Source organism: Heloderma suspectum, chromosome 2 (genome assembly GCF_057233095.1).
Source record: "Heloderma suspectum isolate Gila_16-S chromosome 2, 16-S_ref, whole genome shotgun sequence".
Lineage (NCBI taxonomy): Eukaryota > Metazoa > Chordata > Lepidosauria > Squamata > Helodermatidae > Heloderma > Heloderma suspectum.
In genome coordinates, this window is record NC_139459.1 from 158,091,902 (window position 1) to 158,112,572 (window position 20,671).

The following is a 20,671-nucleotide window of genomic DNA, read 5'->3' on the forward strand; positions in this document are numbered from 1 at the left end:
TGGCACCTTTCAGGTGAGTGGTATTGATACTGGTCCTCTGTAAAGCTGCAACTTGAGCAAAGCCTTCGACTTTCATCACACACTACAGGCTCAACGTTTGAGCTCAAGAGGACTGTCAATTTGGTTGAGCTGTCCTGTCAGCGCCCCTGCAGCGAGACATTGCTACACATCTACCCACCTTCAGTAAGTAGCTTGCAAGTAGCACACCCATATCCATGATGCACAGAGACCACGAAGAAGAAAGGCAGGTTGCTTACCTGTAATGGTAGTTCTATGAGTGGTCATCTGTGCATTCACACAACCCACCCACTGCCCCGCTTTGATGTTTATGTTGATATCAAGGTGAGATGTCTATCTTTGGATCCAAGGTCATATTAGGCGGTCTCAAGGAACAGAGGGAAAGGGTAGGAACCTGCTAAGGACATGCGCAGTAGGACGGTGGGGGAGGGTGCCTGCCAAAACGATCCTCAGCTATAGAAGTTTCCCGAATTGAGGCTCCACGTAAACACAGAGCCCACATGTGTGAATGCACAGATGTCGACTTGATGAACTGCAGTTGCAGGTAAGCAACTTGCCTTTTGGTTGTTTGGGCTTTGCCACAACACATTTTTGGTCAAATTTTTAAAGATCTGGAAGACATGAAGGAAGGCTGACTGTGCAGATCACATGAAGATCTGAGATTATTTAACAACGTGTATCAATCCATTTGATGACAGCAGTCACCCAGTGGTTTAATAAACTGTGGTTTAATAAACATAGTCAGTAGCCAGATTCTGAAAGATTGCTCATTAGATGTGTATGATGCAGTAGCAACTGGGTGTAGTCACTACAGTGAATTTGTGAGCAACTGGCCCTCTGGTTTTCATGGAACTGTTACCAAAAAAATTAAAACAATAATGGCAGTCTCCAAATCCATGAAGCTAAGTGCAGCAGGTAGTCGTGAAGTGGTTGTTGATCATACTCTGTTTTATGCTTGCACAATGGGATTGCTCACATATGTAAATTTGGTCCTGTTTAACCTCAGAACCTGCACCAAATGGGTCACAACTTCAATGGCACCTCCTAGGTCTGCATTCCTTGCACTGAATGCTTATAGTTGTACTTCCAGCTGATTACAGCTAGACCCAACAGGTTTACCTGTTCCCTTAGTCCCTCATTCAAGTTCTGAATTTCTGCTTGTTTTAATTCCCTTTCAAAACATTCACATTTCAACTGTAATTTCTCATCGTCTCCAGCCTTGCTTATCAAAGCTAACCTTGCCTGATCCTGTTCCTCAGTTGCCTGTGCTAGTCCAATAGTCATGAGCCAAAAACATGCTTTCAGTTCCTTCATACAACCTGGCTTCACCTTTTCCTGCTCCACATACTGGTCAAGCAACTTACACTATCCTCTTCAAATGGTACTGGAAGGGGTGCTTTTCCCCAAGGGTTAGGTCCTGTGCTTTCACAAATCTGTACCAATTTAGACTTCACTGCTAGTGGAAGATTCTTTTTACTAATCAAGAAATCATTCAGAGGAGCTTTAGATTCTTTCCCCATATACTCTACTTTTTTCCTAGCATGAAACAGCTTTTTCAATAAACCCGACATTATGCCAGAAATAATCTTGGGATACCCTCTAGACACAGTAAATATTCAACAACTATGTCTGCGGAGCGGCTTGGCTTTGCCTGGCTCTGCCAGCGCCGTCCTTGGAAATGGCTTCCCTGGCCTTGGAAATACCGTGGGAATAGCTTGGTTTCCTGGCCAATGCACCAATGTAAATTTGGTCCTGTTCAGCCTCAGAACTTGCACCAAATGGGTCCGAAGCACCCCAGTGGGTAACCAAACTAATCCCAACAGACAAACATCACTACAGACAAAATCATATATTGAAATCTATTTAAGAAAAATAGATTTTCTTTATTTCAGAAAAATACAAAATATAAAGGAAGTGGCATGGTGGTTATATGATTGTTAGAAACTTTCTCTATAATTACAGGGAAAGAGAATGCAACAAAAATAGAAGATTAATCACAAGAATTGCAACTGCCAAAGCTGGTATTATGAACTTGGCTAATAAGATAACGGCGTGAGCTTCTACCATTGTTATGACTCCTCTTTCCAACTTTCTCCTGTTTACTACTTGCGGTTCAAGGCTAAACTAAAACAACCTAAACTAAGAGTTAATCCTCCCGTTACCTCCTCCTGCTTCTTACTTAAATACAAAAGCTATGCTAAAGCATTACTAAGTTCCTCTAGACATATGAAGGATAGAGGTAGGAGTTAGAGTGAAAGGAAAACCGAAGACCTGGAAATAATTCCATTAACCTCCAAGTCCCAAGCTTAGAAGGCACTCTAAGTCCTAAACTCAGAAATAATTCTAATTTCTACTTTCAGAAAATATCCTAAGTTCCAAAGCCTAAGAGTCTAAAGAGGTCCATAGTTACCCAAATCCTTGGGTCTAGTGGCATGGCAGAAAGAGTGAAGTAGCAGCAGCAGGAGCCAGAGCCACCAGGAGCTCTCATTACCTGTGCTTTTATACCCTTGCTCTGGTCAAAGGTGAGGCCCAAGGAGCAATGAGACGATCATCTTCCAATCAAAATGGGGCACATGTGGTTAGAGCATTTGCTCACCAATCAGAACAAGGTGTCTCATCTATCTCCCACAATTTCATGTGTCTGGGGAACATATCTGGCACCATTACAAACGGGTTACTTTGAAATGTCCCAAAATATGACCCAAAGTCTATCATCTGGGCATGTTATCTTGATTGATGCATTTCTCCCTGGTATATCATCTTTGAACTCCTTATCATCTTTGGCCATTTTTGGTCATATCCGCCCAAATACCTCCTCCCAGTTGTCACTCGTGCTCAGGGCTACAGCTTCCCCACCAACTAGCATCCAGTAAGGCCATTCTCTTATCAGCAGGTATACAGCACGAGATGTCAAAACAGTACTCTTCCTCCTCTTAGTAGGCATCTGAGCATGCTCAGTTCTTCTGTTCATTTCACTTAGACACCCTGCCAGCACGTTGTGGCCTTGAACAAGCTCTGTGAAGCCGCTTGTAAAGACAGCTGCATTTTTTTCCTTTTCTTCAAAGACAGTCCTCCAAAATCTTAGAGTCTCAGTTAGTGAAATAATATCATCTTAGCATAGAATCAAACTTCAAGGTCTTCTCGCTCAGGGATCAAGAATCTGGAATATAAAACTGGTTACGAGTCCGGGTCTTCTAGGGGCTCTTCTTGTAAGTCTCCCCAAAACCCTCACTCAGGTCCTTCTACCATTCCAGATCAAATAAGCCATCTTCATTCTTTGTTAACGCTTGTAGTACCAGATTAACAATATCATGTTGGCACATCAGCACGGATGGTGAACTTAGTCATGAACTTGCCCTAGTGTCTACTGCTCTCTTCAATGAAGATGGTGATATGTGGCAGACACCTAAGAGTGTGCTCAAAGGAAAAATTGCCATCACAAGAAGTGCTCGAACAATCCATTCTCTACCCCCACACAATTATTGTTGATGGCTGTGCCAATACTCTGGTGTGTGTTGTGGCCTGCGCAGCCAGCTACTGCGCAAATGTACGTGACTGCATGCAAAGCGATGGTAGAACAAGAACTGAAGCAAACTCCTGTCATGCATGTAGTGTTTGACAGATATTATAAGAAAAGTATCAAAGCTCCTACACGAAAGAAATGACAGGGAGCAACTTCCAGCCAATACCAACTCACTCTGGCTTCTCCACTACCTAAAAGAGAAGTGGTACTGAACTCTACGAAGAGAAAAACAGAATTGATTACTGTGATGTTCCTGCCTGGGTTCCACCTTTTGCCCACCCTCCACCTCTGAAATGGGGAAACAAACCCCTCAGGAAACACCTGCTTCCACTTGGATCAGTTATTCCCACTGACACCCAAGCTTCAGCCCTTTTACTCTCTCTGGGTTCCAGAGAAACTCAATATGCTCAATTGGTTCTCTCAACCCACTACAGGAGAAGTACCAAGGAAATAGATTCAATGATGGTAGCGTAACAATTCAATCAACACATGGAAGTCTGTATTTTAAAAAAACAAATAAAGATGTATTTGTAACACAAAGAGTTATATGTTATTATTCATTAATGCTTGGTCCTAACTCCCCTCCCTATCTACTCACTCTGCCCCTTCTAAAATCCTATACCTAACCCCCCTTAATAACTAGATGTTGCTTCCACAATCTCTAAATCCCTATCTAACTGTCAGTTCCTGCCTTTTATAATGTCAGAATCCTAGACACACAAGCGCCTCCCACCTTTCACTCACTCTCTGACTTTCTATTAACCCAATCTTACCTGGGCCACATTTAATAATGAAAACACGTACGTTAATATAACAGGCATATATTACAATTATATTGATTGTTGATGCACTAATGAATGTTGATGTCAACAAAATCCACAGACTGATTTTAACTGGTCCAGAGCCATCACCAGTGGAAGTTACTGTTGGGTTATGGGGCCCATCAACAATACATGAGGAAGCTGACTTAAATATTGTGTACATAGTCATGTGGGAGGCGGCAAATGCCCCAGATTGTCTGACACAGTAAGGTGTGATGATACTGACTTCTTGATGCTGGCATATCACATATATATCCAACGCATATTAACACCAATTTCAATGGAAGAATGTCATGGGTCCAAATCAGTAATTGACATAAGTGATGTTGTCACAGCTCACAACCCACATATAACAGATATGCTAGCTGCCTACACTCTAACTGGTTGTGACACAACCTCATCTCTTGCTGGAATTGATAAAGGCTGCATACTGAATTTTCTCCAAAAGTTTAAAGGGATGCTTAAAGATGGGCAGCTAATAAATCTAATAAAGAAAATAAAATCTGTTGGTGACCCCACTTCAGAAGAAACAGTTGTAATGAAAGAGTGTGACACCCTTGTTGCTGAGCTATACAGCGGAGGGGAAACCTCAACAGAAGGCTTGTGTGTTCGTTTGTGGAAGAAGCATATGGCCAGCAAAATAGTAACAAACATGCCAACACGTTCTAAGTTGCTTCCACCACCCAGTGCACCGCAGCAACACTATAAACGAGCACACTTCCAAACAGTACTATGGAAATCGGCCCGTCTGATTAGTTCACTTCCCATGGACCCTCTGGATTTTGGATAGGAGATTTTGTCAACCACAACAGTACATACCTTGCAAGCTGCCATGAGGTACCGCTCTAGCACCTAACATGGTACTACATCTTATCAGATGTACTTGCACCAAAGGTTGTAGTTGTGCATGTGGGTGCAGTAAAGTCCAATTAAGGTATAGAACATTCTGCGTTTGCCATGGTGAACGCAGCAATGGAATTATACATGATGATCTGGACAACAGCAATGAAGACTGTGCTGGTACATAAAATTAATAATGGAAATAACTATAGTAATTAAATTCTTAAATGTAGTAATAAAAATAACTTCTAATGCCATCTAAAATGGTAAATGCATTAATAAATGCTGTATTTTATTGGAATTCTGCATTTGTATTTGAAGGTAGGCAACATGCTTAACACTCCCAGAAAAGTGCCCCCTGCAACCATATCCTTGGATCCACCACTGATCAGTGTCCTCAAAATTCTTAAATAATTTTAGATACTTATAATCCAAATTAGATCAGTCAGTCCTATACAGTTGAATAAAATGAAGTATACAAGAAAAACAAAAAGGTTGAGTCTGCTATATTGAGAAACTTAGAACTGAAATTTTGCCAAGGTTTAGAGTGGCACTCTTCAGATTCGGATTCAGTGCCTGAAAATCAAAAGAACAGTAAAAAAGAATTTAAATATGATAAAAAGCAAGGTTCAGCTAGAAAATGGCCCTTCTCCCTGGATTGTAACATTTCAGACCCCATGGAGGTCCTCTGCTGCCACTACTTTAAATAAGCAGCTATTTTGTTCTGCTCATGAGATGGCCATGTCATTAGAAGAGAAAGAAAACGGCCTATCATGTAAGGGTAAGCATATACCAAAAGCAGTGTGCCCAACCAGGAAGTGGTCACTTTTTCTTACACCTGGCACCTTCTGAATGAGTGTTGCCTGGTCTTCTGACATTAGACTCAGAAACTCCACATTTGCTGCTACCTGTCCATATTTTAAGGCTTCCAAAGCTGCCAATTAGGAATATAGACACCTTTTTGTAGCAAGATGCAGAGAGACTAAGGTAAAAGAAAAAAAAACCCTTCATAATATTTTCCTAATTCCTATACTACTTTAAAGGAGTCACCATTGGCAGTGTATATACCATACAAAAATTGGGATTTGGGAACATGTACAGATTGAGGGTTCTCATTTAGAGGAAGCTGATTATTTTAAACTAACAAGGGACTTCCTCAGTGTTTTTTTGTTTTGTTCTTTGCAAAGTACTACTGTACTATATTTCACAAAGTAGGAAGCTTGTTGGTTAACTCTACTTTGTTTTCAGCTTTTGCATTTAAAAATGTTGTGTTTTAATCAAGCTTCCATATTCATTCAGTATTGTGCTGCAACAAACTGCCTGCTTTTAACCTTGCCCATGCTTGCTTTTAGGTCGTATAAGCTTCAGAGAACCAAATATACAGAATGTTCCTAAAGACTTTGACATTGAAATGCCAGTCTTGGTTGAAGAAAGCCCACCTTCCCAAAGACAACAGAAGAGGTTCAATATTCTAGGAAGCAGGTAAAAATGTATAGGACATTTTTCTCTATTTTCTCATCTTAAGTTTAGTTCTGCTCTAAGATGTTCCAGTCACATTCTTAAAAAGACAAGGGTATATCAGATTTAGAATGTGACATTTGAAACACTGCCTGTATTTATTAGTACATTTATATTCCACCTTTCTCTTATCATGGAACTCAAGCTGATATACCTGGGTTTCCCAGGTTGTCCCCCTATCCAGGCACTGACGAGTCACAGACCCACTTAGTCTCAGCAAGGTGCCTGTGTCCTGTCTCCCTATAGACCCTTTCTTGGGTCTATAGACAGCAGTAGGCAAAAGGAATAATTTGCTCACTGATGTTGTGAATTTTGCTTAATTGCCTGCATTTTGTACATCGTCACTGTTTTTTATGTATTATTTTGCTCTATCCCACAGTACAATACCTGGTATACTGTTGGCAACATAGAAAGGCTGGATAGTAATAATATATGTCATAAAATAAAGGAGAGGAAGAGATGACAGAAAACTTTGTGTCATGTTGATAATTGTATTATTTTCCTTGATGGCCACAGACATAGTCTCCCCCATCAAGCCACATCACCAGCCTACTAGAAATTACTTGTTATATCCAAACCATAGTGACTATCACCAATGAATATAAAGTCTCTCAATGGGTTTAAAGATTTAATTCTGATATCTTGTTTAATGTGATGTGTATTAAAGAAATTAATTAAATGCCAATTTTTAAAATATATATGTTTTACAGAGAAAGAAAGCATTCTGTGTTACCATGTGGGCCTAAGAATCAGACTGAAAAGCTATCCAACAGGAAAGGAATGCCATTTTCCGTTAGCATGAGACATGCCTTTGTACCATTTCCAGGTAACATCTTGAGTTATTTCCCTTGGCAATTTGATAGATATGGGACTATTACTGATTAGAATCTAGGTAGAAGGTGGTATCATCCTGGACAGTGTTCTTGGAAAACAAAAGCTGTAATTCCCTAGGGCAGAGGTGGGTGTGCTTCCCACATGCCTTGTTTTAAAGGAAAATCAGCAGTTTTTCCCAACACTGCACCAGCAATTCTGGGGAGGTTGTGGTCTCTGCTGGTTTCCAGGGGATGGGAAATTGGCCCCCAGACCAGTGGAAGTTGCCCACCCCTGCCCTCAGGACTACTATAGTGCTAAAACGTAGAGGAGGGATATACAGAATTGTGCAAGTATACTGTGCCAGCACAACAGGCGAGTCTGAACAGGGTTTAGTGTTGCATGAGTAATACCCAAGGAGTCTTGGTTTCATGTGCCGCCTCCGCCTCTCCTTGTTCACAACTTCCAATCCTTGCTTGCAGCATATACTAATTTGTCGGTTTTTTCTGCCTGGGCAAAGTATGGTTTGCATTTTCCTGCAAATCAGGATTGTAAACTAGGGTTTGATCTGGCTTTGTGGTCATGTTTCGCAGGCAAACACAAACCATAGTTTGCCTATTCAGAGGAACTGATATTGCAGCAATGAGGCTCGTTCACACTAAATTAAATGTTTGATGTTGCATCTGAAAAGGCCCCATGTTTTTAAAGAAAAGTAAGTACAATGGCTCAGTTCACATGTAATGAGAAGACATGTTTTTCCACTATATGAACAAGCTACACAATTGGGCTTGTCTCCTTGGCTTTTCACGACCATGAGAAGATTAGTAGCGTTAGCTTCCATTTTAAAATGTTCAAACTCATAATTGTCATTTGCTTAAACTATGGTTAATAAGAACAAAACAAGACCCTTGCCCTTCATGACTTATTACATCAAACAAGGAGGGGATGTCTGGCTGGGTCCAGGAGGTTGTAAATTCCTTCTTGAGAGAGGGAGTGGTGCTGGCCGCTTTAAAAGAGGAGGTAATCAGGCCACGCCAGTCTGTTTCCCGCCTCCCAGCTGAGCAGAGCAGAGCAAGCTGCTCCAGCTGGTCCAGGGACTACAGAAGAAAGCAAGCAAGCTCCCAGAGAGCGAGCGACCAGGGGGAGCAAACAGGAGTTGGCCAGGGGAGTTGGCCAGGGGAGGTCAAGGGGGAGGCCCCTAACATTTTTTCCTTTTTTTTTTAAACAAACTTTTTTTTTTAACATTTATTTGTCTTGTAACACACACTTCCACACCAGTGGGACTCTGCTTTTAACCTCTACTGAGTAGAGGAGCAGGCACAGGCTAGTCTAGAACAATCAGAAAGCTAGACACAAAAAGGGAAAAGAGGCTATAGAAGGACAAGACTCTCCAGTGGTGGTGACCTGCAAGGTGTGTGCCATGTTTGTTTTCTTGCCTGAGAACAACATGGCCTACGCGTGCAACAAGTGCAAGTTGATCACGCTGCTGGAAGAAAAAGTAAGTGGACTGGAGCGGCGACTGTCGACCCTCCGGGGAATAAGAGAACACGAAGAGTTCTTGGACAGAATGGGGAAACTACAGCAGCAAAGGGAAGACCAGAAGCTTGAAGAGCCACAGCAAGATGAGGCAGAAGTGGGAAATGCTGAGGTGAGAAAAAATGGAGTAGAGGATACTCCTTGGAAAAGGGTGACAGTTAGGAGCAGAAGAACTAGACGCCACTCTGCACCAGTGGAAGCAGTGGGGCTGTGGAACCGATTCCAGGTACTTGCGGATGAGACTGGAGGACAGCCTGCAGAAGAAGAATCACAGGGGAACCTGCATGAGAGTGAGCAAGAGGCTGAAGGTCAGTCAAGCAGAGGCAATGAAACCCAGGCTTACAACAAGAAGAAGAGAAGAGCAGTAGTAGTGGGAGACTCCTTGCTGTGTGGGATCGAAACCCAAGTATGTCGCGAAGACCCGTGGACTTGCCAGGTATGTTGTCTCCCGGGAGGACGGATTAGAGATGTGACTGAAAGGTTGCCTGCACTCATAAAGCCTACTGACAGGTATCCCTTTCTTCTCATCCAAGTGGGAACAAATGATACTGCCAAGCGGAGCTACGAAAAGATCATGTCAGACTTTGAAGCTTTGGGAAGGAAACTCAAGAACCTTGGGGCCCAGATAGTTTTCTCATCCATCCTTCCAGTAGTTAGAAAAAGGCTAGAAAGGAAAAGAAAAATACTCCGGGTGAATGACTGGCTACAAAGGTGGTGCCGACGCGAGAGATTTGGATTCTAGGATCACGGGCTATACTTCCTGGAAGATCGGCTGTTGGCAAGGGGCGGGTTGTACCTCACAAAGGATGGGAAGAATGTGTTTGGACACAGCATGAAGAACTTCATCAGGAGGGCTTTAAACTGAATCCTACGGGGAAGGGAGATGTAAAGTTGGGGGTAACAATAGACGAAGGCTCATGCACCGCAATGGAGAGAACAGTTCTAATAGTGCCCAATAATAGTCTTCAGACACATGTAGGAAGAAAGCCAGACTATGAAGCACATGGTCTTCGATGTCTATATACTAATGCCCAGAGTATGGGAAACAAACAGAACGAACTTGAACTCTTAGTACAAGAGGGATATTATGACTTGATAGGTATAACTGAGACTTGGTGGGATGATTCTCATGACTGGAATACAGCAATTGAAGGATATAACTTGTTCAAAAAGAACAGGAGGAACAGAAAGGGAGGTGGGGTTGCACTGTATGTGAAAAATACATATCTCTGCACAGAAAGACAGCAGGATGAGCTTGGTAGCCCCATCGAGAGCATCTGGATCAAAATAAATGGAGCAAAGAATAAAAGGAACCTGGTGGTTGGAGTGTACTACTGGCCACCCAATCAAGGAGAAGACGAGGATGAAACTTTTGAAAAGCAAACAGCCAATGTTTCAAGGAAGCATGATGTAGTAGTAATGGGGGACTTCAATTTCCCTGATATTTGTTGGGAGACAAATTCTGCAAAACATGGTCCCTCCAGGAAATTCCTGACTTGTGTGGCGGATAACTTCCTCCTACAGAAAGTAGAGGAAGGAACGAGAGGATTGGCTATCCTTCACTTGATCTAACCAACAGAGATGACTTAGTGGATAAAGTAGCAGGAAGTCTGGGGGAAAGCAACCATGTTGTACTTGAGTTCTTGGTTCTAAGAGAAGCAAAAGCTGAGTGTAGTCAAACGTTTGCCCTGGATTTTAGGAAAGCTGATTTTCATAAACTCAGAACAATGATAAGTAAGGTCCCATGGCAAGCAACTCTAATGAGAAAAAGAGTCCAAGATGGGTGGGAGCTTTTAAAAAAGGAAATTCTCAAGGCACAATTACAAACAAAATTCCAACAAGAAGAAAAGGTGGAAGAGAACAGAAGAAGCCAATGTGGCTTCACAACAAGCTTAGAGATGACCTGAAAACAAAAAAAGGCACATATAGGAAGTGGAAGGAAGGCCAAGCAACAAAGGAAGAGTACAGGTAGATAGCACAGAATTGCAGGGATGACGTCAAGAAGGCTAAAGCTGAGAACGAGCCGAGGTTAGCGAGGGATGCTAAAAGCAACAAAAAGGCTTTCTTCAGCTACGTGCATAGTAAAAGACAGAGGAAAGAAATGGTGGTTCAGCTATTAAATAAGGATGGTAAAATGATAACAGATGACAAAGAAAAGGCAGAAGTGCTCAATTCCCACTTTGGCTCAGTCTTCTCCCGAAAGAGGGTCTATGACCCCCTGGCAAAGGCAAAGTACAGGCTGAAGGGGCAGGATTGCAGCTTGAGATCGATAGGCATAAGGTCGAGGTACACCTAATTACTTTGAATGTGTTCAAATCTCCAGCGCCAGATGAAATGCATTCTAGAGTAATCAAGGAACTGGCAGAAGAACTCTCAGAACCGCTGTCTTTGAGCAATCATGGAGGACGGGGGAAGTGCCAGATGACTGGAGGAGGGCTAATGTTGTCCCTATCTTCCAAAAGGGTAAAAAGGAGGAACCTCGAACTACAGACCAGTCAGTCTGACATCAATCGCTGGGAAGATTCTGGAGCAGATGATAAAGCAATCCATCTGTAAGCACCTTGAAAACAATGCAGAGATTACTTGAAGCCAGCATGGATTTGTCAAGAAGAAGTCCTGCCAGACGAATCTGATCTCATTTTTTGATCAAGTAACCTCCCTTGTTACTTGATCAAAAACCACTGGGGGAGGTTATCCAGAGATGTGGGCTGAGGTGCCATTAATATGCGGATGACACCCAGCTCTACCTCTCTTTCTCATCAAACCCAGGTGAGGCAGTGGCTGTTGTGAATCAGTGCCTGGGCATGGTAATGGACTGGATGAGGGCCAGTAAACCGAAACTCAATCCAGACAAGATGGAGGTACTGTTAGTGGGTGGTTCGTCTGCCCGGCTAGGTGATATTGAACCTGTCCTGGAGGAGGATGTACTCCCCCTAAAGGATCAGGTTCATAGTTTGGGGGTGCTCTTGGACCCAGAACTGTCACTTGAGGCACAGGTAAACTCAGTGGTATGGAACACTTTTTATCATCTTAGGCTGGTATACCAACTACGCCCTTATCTGGACAGAGAGAGCCTAGCTACAGTTATCCATGCTCTGGCAACCTCTTCTCTGGATTACTGCAATACATTATATGTGGGGCTGCCTTTGAAAACGGGCCGGAAACTTCAGCTAGTCCAAAACAGGGCAGCAGGATTGTTAACAGGGACTGACCAATGAGATCACATTATGCCAGTACTTACCCAGCGGCACTGGCTGCCAATCCATTTCCAGGCCCAATTCAAAGTGCTGGTATTAACATTTAAAGCCCTTAATGGCTTGGGGCCAGGTTATCTGAAGGATCGTCTCCCCCATATTTGCCTGCGTGGACCCTAAGATCATCCTCAGCGGTCCTTCTCCATGAGCCCCTGCCAAAGGAAGTGAGGTGGCTGGCTACCAAGAAGAGGGCCTTTTCTGCTGTGGCACCCCAGTTGTGCAATGAGCTCCCTAGAGAGGGTCGCCTGGCACCTACGTTGTACTCCTTCCAGCACCAGGTGAAGACCTTTTTATTTTCTCAGTATTTTAGCATTTTAGCTTCCTAGTCTTTTAGCTTTGGTGTTTTAAATCTGTATTTTAAATCTCTCCATTGCTGCTAGGTTTTATTCTGGTTGTACTGTTATATTGGCCACATAATGAGAAGACAGGATACCCTGGAGAAGATGCTGCTGCTAGGGAAAGTGGAAGGCCAAAGGAAGATGGGCCGACCAAGGGCAAGATGGATGGGTGATATTCTGGAGGTGACGGACTCGACCTTGGGGGAGCTGGGGGTGGCGATGGCCGACAGGAAGCTCTGGCGTGGGCTGGTCCATGAAGTCACGAAGAGTCGGAAGCGACTGACCGAATAAACAACAAACAACAACTGTTATATTGTGGTTTTAATGCTTTCATATTTTATATTGTTTTATCTTGAGCCTTTTGGTTTTAATTTTGTGAACCACCAAGAGTGCTTCGGCTATTGGGTGGTATAAAAATGAAATAAAATCTGAAACATGGTTTGATCTTGCTTTGTTTTTACTCAGCATAGTTTAAACAAGTGACAGTTTGGACATCACAGGAACTCTTTTACGTAAAAATAGCCTCCTCCCAGCCACAAAAGAGGAGGGGAGGGTGGAGTGCATGAAGCCATGGTTTTCTGTTGTCACTGAACTGGGCCTTTGATTCAACACTATGATTTACAGTGATCCTGGGTTGCAAATATCTTCTTTAAGTGCAGCTTTAACTAACAATTTACGCAGATTGGGTGCTTTTCTGAATGCGATCCATGGTGGAAAATTAATGGCTTCCATTAAACGAGCACAATAGGATATAATAGAGTAACTATCTTTAATTATCTTGTGGTAATTAGGGACAGCAGGGTGGTAGTCCACAACAAATGGAATGTGGTTTTGTTTTGAAGAGGTTAGTCTTTGCATCACAAAGAAGGGTATCCCTGGATGTTACTGATGCTCGATTGATGTTGTAGTCAATGATGTGACTAGGGTATTTGCATTGTTGGAGATGTTCCTTAAGTTCTCATCTTCCTGAGAAATTTTCGTTGTTATAACAAATGCACTTTATCCTAAGAGCCAAACTATATATAATGTTCTTCTTTAGTTGGTTTGGATGGCATGATTGGAAGTTAAGGAGCATCAGTAATATCCAGATATTTGGAACCCAGGATCATACCATTGTAAATCAATGTAGTGCATTACCTGCAATTACCTCCAAGAAACCACTTCTTTCAGGAGCACAGTTACTAACAGAACTTATTGCATTATGCAATCATTATCATGCACTTCTACTAATGTGGTTTATTTAATTGAATGTAAAAAAATGGATGTCGTATGCAATATGTAGGGAAAACTACAACGGACTAAGAACAAGTTTCCGTAACCACTAATCTGTGGATCTTACCAAAAAACTGGAGCAGCCTGTTGAAAGACATTTTACCTCACCTTCACATAGTCTCATATTTATAGTTGTTTCCAATAGAACAAACAAAAGACAATGAGATGCTTGACAAAAGGGAAAATTTCTGGATCTATAGGCTGGGAACTCTTAGACCCAATGTCCTTAATCTGGAGGACAAGTCGTAAGCATTCTACCACTCATAGCTGTGTTTTTTCTCCTAAGGAACTTTCATCTCCAGGCATTCCAGACTTCCACTCCTGATATCCAGACTTCCACTCCTGATATCCATTTAACAGCATAGCTACTGATGAAGGTGGAAGCCGAAACATTGAGCTTAAATATATTTTTTGAAAACTCTGTTGTTAGTCTTTCTATCTTCCTTATATATTTTACCTTAAGGCTGCCTTGACATTAAAGAAAAAAACCCTTAGTCATTCTGTTGTGGAGCCTTTCCACGTTTACAGCAGGCTCCCTGACAGCGATCATGCCATTGCTGAGAGGGAAATTTTTAATTTTCAAGGTTCCATAGAACTCAATGAAACAGCACCATTTAGTGGCTGTTTTACTGGCATAATAACCCAACTTAAATAAATAGTCCATTATTTCTGGATCTTTTTGAGATAGAATAAACAGGAAATACCTCCGGATGTGCCCTGGAGGTTGATGATGTCATGAAAAGGACCCGCAAACGTCCGTGAGCGAGCAATCTCAATAGCAGGATAAAAGCTCCATGTGAAGAAGCCCTAAGACTGACTGCATCCACAATGGATCCAAAGCCTCCTTGTTGCTTTGCTCTTGTGCTGCTTTACTCCTCTCTCTCTCTCTCTCTCTCTCTCTCTCTCTCTCTCTAACATGGCAGCTGTTGTTAGGCTATCTATCTATCTTTCATTCATACACACACATACACACTTTTATGTGGATCATTTGGATGAACAATAATTAAAAGAAACTTATTTTACTACTTAAGGGAAATATGTACTTTAGAAATTATTTTTGTTTTGTTGTCTGTAGATGGCTTGATCTTGGCTGCTGATTACTCCCAGCTTGAGTTGAGAATCCTTGCTCATTTGAGTTGTGATGATCGGCTTCTCCGGGCCTTGAATGATGGTGCTGATGTGTTCAGAAGCATTGCAGCTGAGTGGAAGATGATTGATCCTGAAGCAGTTGAGGATGATTTAAGGCAACAAGCCAAGCAGGTAGTCTTGAAAACATGTAGCCTTCCTGGGATATTGAACATAGCTGAATGAAAGTGACTTTTGATAAGTTAGTGTGAATTCTCTGTTATCTGCAGGAAGTAAAAAACAGAAAACTCAATACATCTTTCTGTTCAAAGTAACTTGGATGATTGTCTAAAAAACTGGTCAAGCCCTGTTCTTTTTGTCCACTGTTTCACTATCCTTTCTTGATTTGCACCTAGAGAGCACAGTATCATTTCCATTGGTTTTTCTCTACTCTCAGTATCCAAAAGCTAGCCTCGCTTTTTCCTTTGGTATCACATCCCTTAGATGGTATTATTATAAAATGCAAGCAATCTTGACTGTTGGCTATATATAAATGTAGTAAGTAAGTAAATAAAAATGGAGTAGGCCTACTAAAAATGTAATTGGAACTGAGGCCAGATTTGGATCCTGAGACAAGAGCATTAGTTTTAAGAAAAGCTTCCTAGGCTACACTAGCTGTTTAGGAGGGGTAGATGCTGATTGCAAATTCAAGCAAATGTGATGTGAATTGCACTGCATCTGTCTAGTATCTCTGTATTCAAGGACTCTGGATTATTGTCAGTTTAGTCTAACACTAACTAAACTGGAAGGTAGTACATGGGCAACCCGTTGGTTCCCCCTGGTCTACCTAAAAATGCTTGCAGACTGGGTTTTTACCTGGGCAACAGATTGAATCGGATCTTTCTTGTGCATTGGTCTAGCTATAAATTCTTGCAGTTTGGGTATTTACCTGGACAACAGGTTGAATTGAATCTTTTTTGTGCACACTTTAGTTTTACCCAGATACCTCTTCCTCTCAGCTTCCCTCCCATCTTGCCAGCTTTCTTATCCACTTGCCTTGCCCCAGCTCCCTGTTATCTGCCAGCATACCACTTCAGACTGACTTCTCAACCATGTGGACGCTGCATATATTGTAAATATACCAAAAATGCCATACTTTCATTAATACAGTAGATAATAGGATTTATAATATTCAACATTTTCCCACTTATAGTAGTGCACATGTGGTATACATAATCAGATGCATGTGTGACAAGATATACGTTGGCTAGACCCAGAGACCACTCAAGAAACAGATGAGTGAAGACTTTAGTAATATACACAACAAAAGATCTGGTGCTCTCCTAGTAAACCATTTAACAAACAAAAAAACACATCCTGTCAAAGAATTAACTTTCTGGGTGATTGAAAAATTACATGAACCAAATGCTAAAATTCTTCTTGGAATAGAGATGTTCTGGATTCTGGACAGTCTTGTTCCAAAGGGTCTGAACGAGAATCTAAAATATTTACCATTACTGTAAGTTTAGAAAGAACTCACTCATGAGAAGAGGAGATAATGCAACAAGAAATCTCGCTTGTAACAAAATGGTATTCCAATTCAGGATTATAATATCAGGGTGAGTTCTCCATGCTTTTTGAGGATTTTTAAGAAGCATTGGAAGGACTCTTTGCGACATATTTAGAGGAAGATATGTGAGTGAGTTAAGAAGACAGAAATACATGGAGAAAATGTTTCTGTAGAGGAATGTACTAATAAGGCCATAAAGGTTTGGTGTTAATGGAATGGTTTGTTTGATCAGCCAAGGGAGTCTACTGGATTAGCTTCACCTTAGATGTGTGTGTAAAAGGAAGCTTTTTTATTTCAACATGTGGGTGTGTTTTCACATATCAGTAGGAAAAGGCAATAAATTAGAACTTTTATTTAATATAATCCAAAACAAAAACACAAATTTAATGGCTATGTCTTATTTTTAGGCATGTTTACAGATTGTAGGAGTGTTTAAAGCCATTAATAATGTTTTGCAATGATGTTTGAATTACAGCCCCTGAGGAAGGAAAGTACTTTCTGAAACTCATTGAGCTTAATAAATGTTTTTTCAGGCACCTGAGAATATTTTCTCTTCTGTTTTCGCAAAACATCTGGAGAGTCACAAGTTGCCCACCCTTAGTCTAGAACTTCATCTCTTGTCACCACTATTTCCCTCAGTTCCTCAGACTCCCTTTGTGAAATTCAGATACAGGCCTTACATCTTGTGCAGCAAAGCCAGAAACAAAAAATGCAATGAGCTTAGAATCATAGAATGGTAGGGTTGGAAGGGGCCTATAAGACCATCAAGTCCAACCCCCTGCGCAATGCAGGAATCTAAGTCAAAGCAACCCTGACAGATGGCTGTCCAGCTTCATCTTGAATGCCTCCAGTGTGGGAGAGCCCACCACATAATTTCCCTCCTGTATTAAGAGTTCAAATTCGTTTAGTTTTTTTTCCCATACTCTAGACATTAGTATATAGACATTGAAGACCATGTGCTTTATAGTCTGGCTTTCTACCTACATGTTTGTGAAGACTATTATTGGGCACTATTAGAGCTGTTCCTTTAGAGTCCTTTAGATTCATCACACCACCAACAATAAGGGTTCAAGGCATGGTTGTTATAGCTTAATTTCAGTCATGTGACATATCACCTATGTCTCATCTTTAGAACATTTTCCCTCACCCTATAAAAAATTTACTTCATAGGTGCTTTATTGCATAATGACAGCTGTTGCTGTATACTAATAGTAGTATTTAAGGCCATTTCCCATGCTATGTTAGCTTCTTCAGTTTGACCTATGCTAAATGAATTTAATAGTTTATAGAAATTGGAGGCCAAACCTTTTAGTTCAGAAGTCGCAGTGGATGTTAATTTTTCAAATTCATTAAGTGGGTGGACCACCTGTGTGCACACCATCATATTAGACGAGAAGTAGAGAATTTGATGTATGTTGTACCATGACACCACCATTTCTTTTAATTATTCCTTGAGCTGAGCTCCTGATTTAGGTTGTAAACCTACAAACAAATCATTTAGCCCATATAATCCCACCTTTTCCCAACAACTAAGATGAAGATGACACAAGAAGGGAACCATAGGCGAAGGAGAAGGCGTTAATTTCTTACTCCATTTCTGCCATGTTTGAATTGTGTTTTGTAAGAAAGGGTTCACTACTACCACTAGGGCTCACAAAGGGTTCACTACTACCACTAGGGCTCACAAAGGGTTCACTACTACCACTAGGGCTCACAAAGGGTTCACTACTACCACTAGGGCTCACAAAGGGTTCACTACTACCAGTACTACCAGTGCTGATGTGGAGGTTTCATTTTGAAATGGCAGACCCTGTACTAATTATGTCTGTTCACCAAAAACCTCCATATTAATCCAAGGTTTTGTTTGGTCATCATGGCTTATATGTATTAATTGCTTTAACTGATATACATCCTGGTATCTAGATAGACTGGGGATACCCAACCCCCCTCTCTTGCCATCTGTATATAGGACATTAGTTTTGAATCTAGCCTTTTTATTGTTGAAAATGAAATTCAGAAATAAATTTTGCCATTAATTTAATTTCTGCTCATGTATGGCAACTGGTAATGATTGAAAAAGGAAGGCCAGCTTACGTAACAATTTAATTTAGTATCTGTTTTCCATCCACCTTATATTTAATTTGGACCACTGTTTTAATTTTTGCTTAATATATTTGATAACTAGGTTGTAATTTAATTGTATCAATTTGGACATATCTGTAGGGATGGCAACTTCCAAATACCTTAGCTCTGAAATACCAGTAGGAATCCCTAAACTTTCCTCTAAGGCTGCATGTTGGGCAATATCCATATTCATGCATAGACTATTTGACTTCTATAGTTGACCTGCATCCCTGCTGTCCTTCCATATTCCTTCACCAACTGCATTGCCTTTTCTAAACTGACCATTGCTTTAGCCAACTTCAAAACTAAATCATCTGCAAATGTGTTAATTTTGATTATTTGTGAATTAACTCTGTCACCTTCTATCATTGAGGAATTTTGGATCAAGGTAGCAAGGGGTTTAACTGAAAGGACACACAATAAAGGTGATCATGGGCATGCTTGGTTGGTGCCGATGGTGATTTGGATTGGCAGGGAGCCCACTGCATGATTTGGGGAGTATAATATTAAGCAGTTAATAATCCCCCCACCCCACCCCACCCCCCGGTAATATTTTCTTGCTTAATTAGAAAATAAAACCATTCCAACATATTGAAGGCAGCAGCAACTAGTGATGTTATGATATAGTGCTTTTGTTCTTACATTGAAAAATTATATTTAATAATCTCCGAACTGGATCTGCAATATTGCATCTTCTAATAAAACCAAATTGATCTGAGACTATATAATATGGAGCTATGTCATGAAGCCTTTCAGCAAGAACTCTAGTGAATATTATTTTATTTCATTTCTGCACCATCCAACAGCCGAAGCTCTCTGGGCAGTTCACAAAGTCGTGATTAAATAATGTGATTGGATGGCATGAGTCTGCTAATTCAGGGCCCTTACCAGGTTTCTGTATTACTATGGTGCTGGACATTTGCCAGGATTGAGGGACTGCACCCTTATTCATTATAGTATTAAATAGTTTTACCATATGTGGAACTAAATGATCAGCATAAATTTTATAGAAAGCACCCCAAAGTTCATCTGTCCCTGGAGTTTTTTGTGCTTTGATGTTTTTGAGGGCTTTTCATACCTCTTCTTCTGTTATGTCCTGATTCAAATGGATTTGGTGGTCTGTAGTTATTTTTCCTAATTTTGCTTGAGCAGAATTCCTTGCTAACTTCGTCGATTTGGTCTAAATTTCAGTCTCTAAATTTCAGTGTTTTGAATCAAAAATCCTTTTCCTATGTTGATTTTTTTATAGTGTTTATGGAATTTCGGGTGACTTTCTGTTTCAGTCTGTTAGCTAATAATTTAGTATTTCTACTGCCAAATTCATTAAGCTTTTGTTTTGTATGTTGGAGATAATTTGTTACCTTGATACTTCTTCAATTAATTTCATTTCCTAAGTAAGGTAATTTTACTGACTTCATCACTCATACTCTTATGTAGGGCCCCTAGTTTTTTAATTTCCATTAACATATGTTGTAATTTGGGGGAGTATAATTTCTTAATATAATTTAATTCACTAATAGGTGTTATACAGGAGAATGGGTTGCAATCTCCAGTGCTGTTTCGGACCCAGGTGAAAAAATGCTGTTACCAGGCATGATCCATATTGGCCACCTCTAAAATCAATCTAGAGTTATTTGAAAATAAAATATAATCTATTCTTGAATGGCTATTATGATTATGCCTTGTGGAATAAAATTAAGAATCTTTCTCTTCCGGATGTTTGCATCTCCATACATCTACCTAATTCAAGTTTTTAAGAATGTTTAAGAGAATCATGAGTTTTATACTTGTCCCCATTTGTGTCCTGCCTCTGTTTATTTTCCTGAAGTGTCCAGGATGGGGTCAGCAATCAAACTGAAGTCGTCCCCTATTATTCTTGCCCCCATCTCAAACTTAAATTTATCTAATAGTGTCAAGGTGCTGTACAAAAAATTAGCCTCATCCACATTGGGACAGTAAATTGCTCCTAGTGTTAACTTTTC

General features: G+C 40.9%; 1 protein-coding gene across 14 annotated transcripts in view; it reads left to right on the forward strand.

Annotated features, from left to right (window-relative positions):
* Positions 1-20,671, forward strand: part of POLQ (DNA polymerase theta) — a 196,084-nt gene that overhangs the window by 139,750 nt on the left and 35,663 nt on the right. For 13 of the 14 annotated variants that reach the window (XR_014787899.1, XR_014787900.1, XR_014787901.1 and 10 more), the window contains 3 exons: positions 6,555-6,684; positions 7,431-7,546; positions 15,006-15,190. Coding sequence is in view for 8 of the 14 variants with exons in the window: in XM_084835354.1 (XP_084691480.1) it covers positions 6,555-6,684; positions 7,431-7,546; positions 15,006-15,190 (431 nt within the window). In the remaining 6 variants the exon portion in view is untranslated. Of the gene's footprint in view, positions 1-6,554; positions 6,685-7,430; positions 7,547-15,005; positions 15,191-20,671 lie in introns of those variants that run through there. The other variant, XM_084835361.1, reaches the window with a different exon arrangement.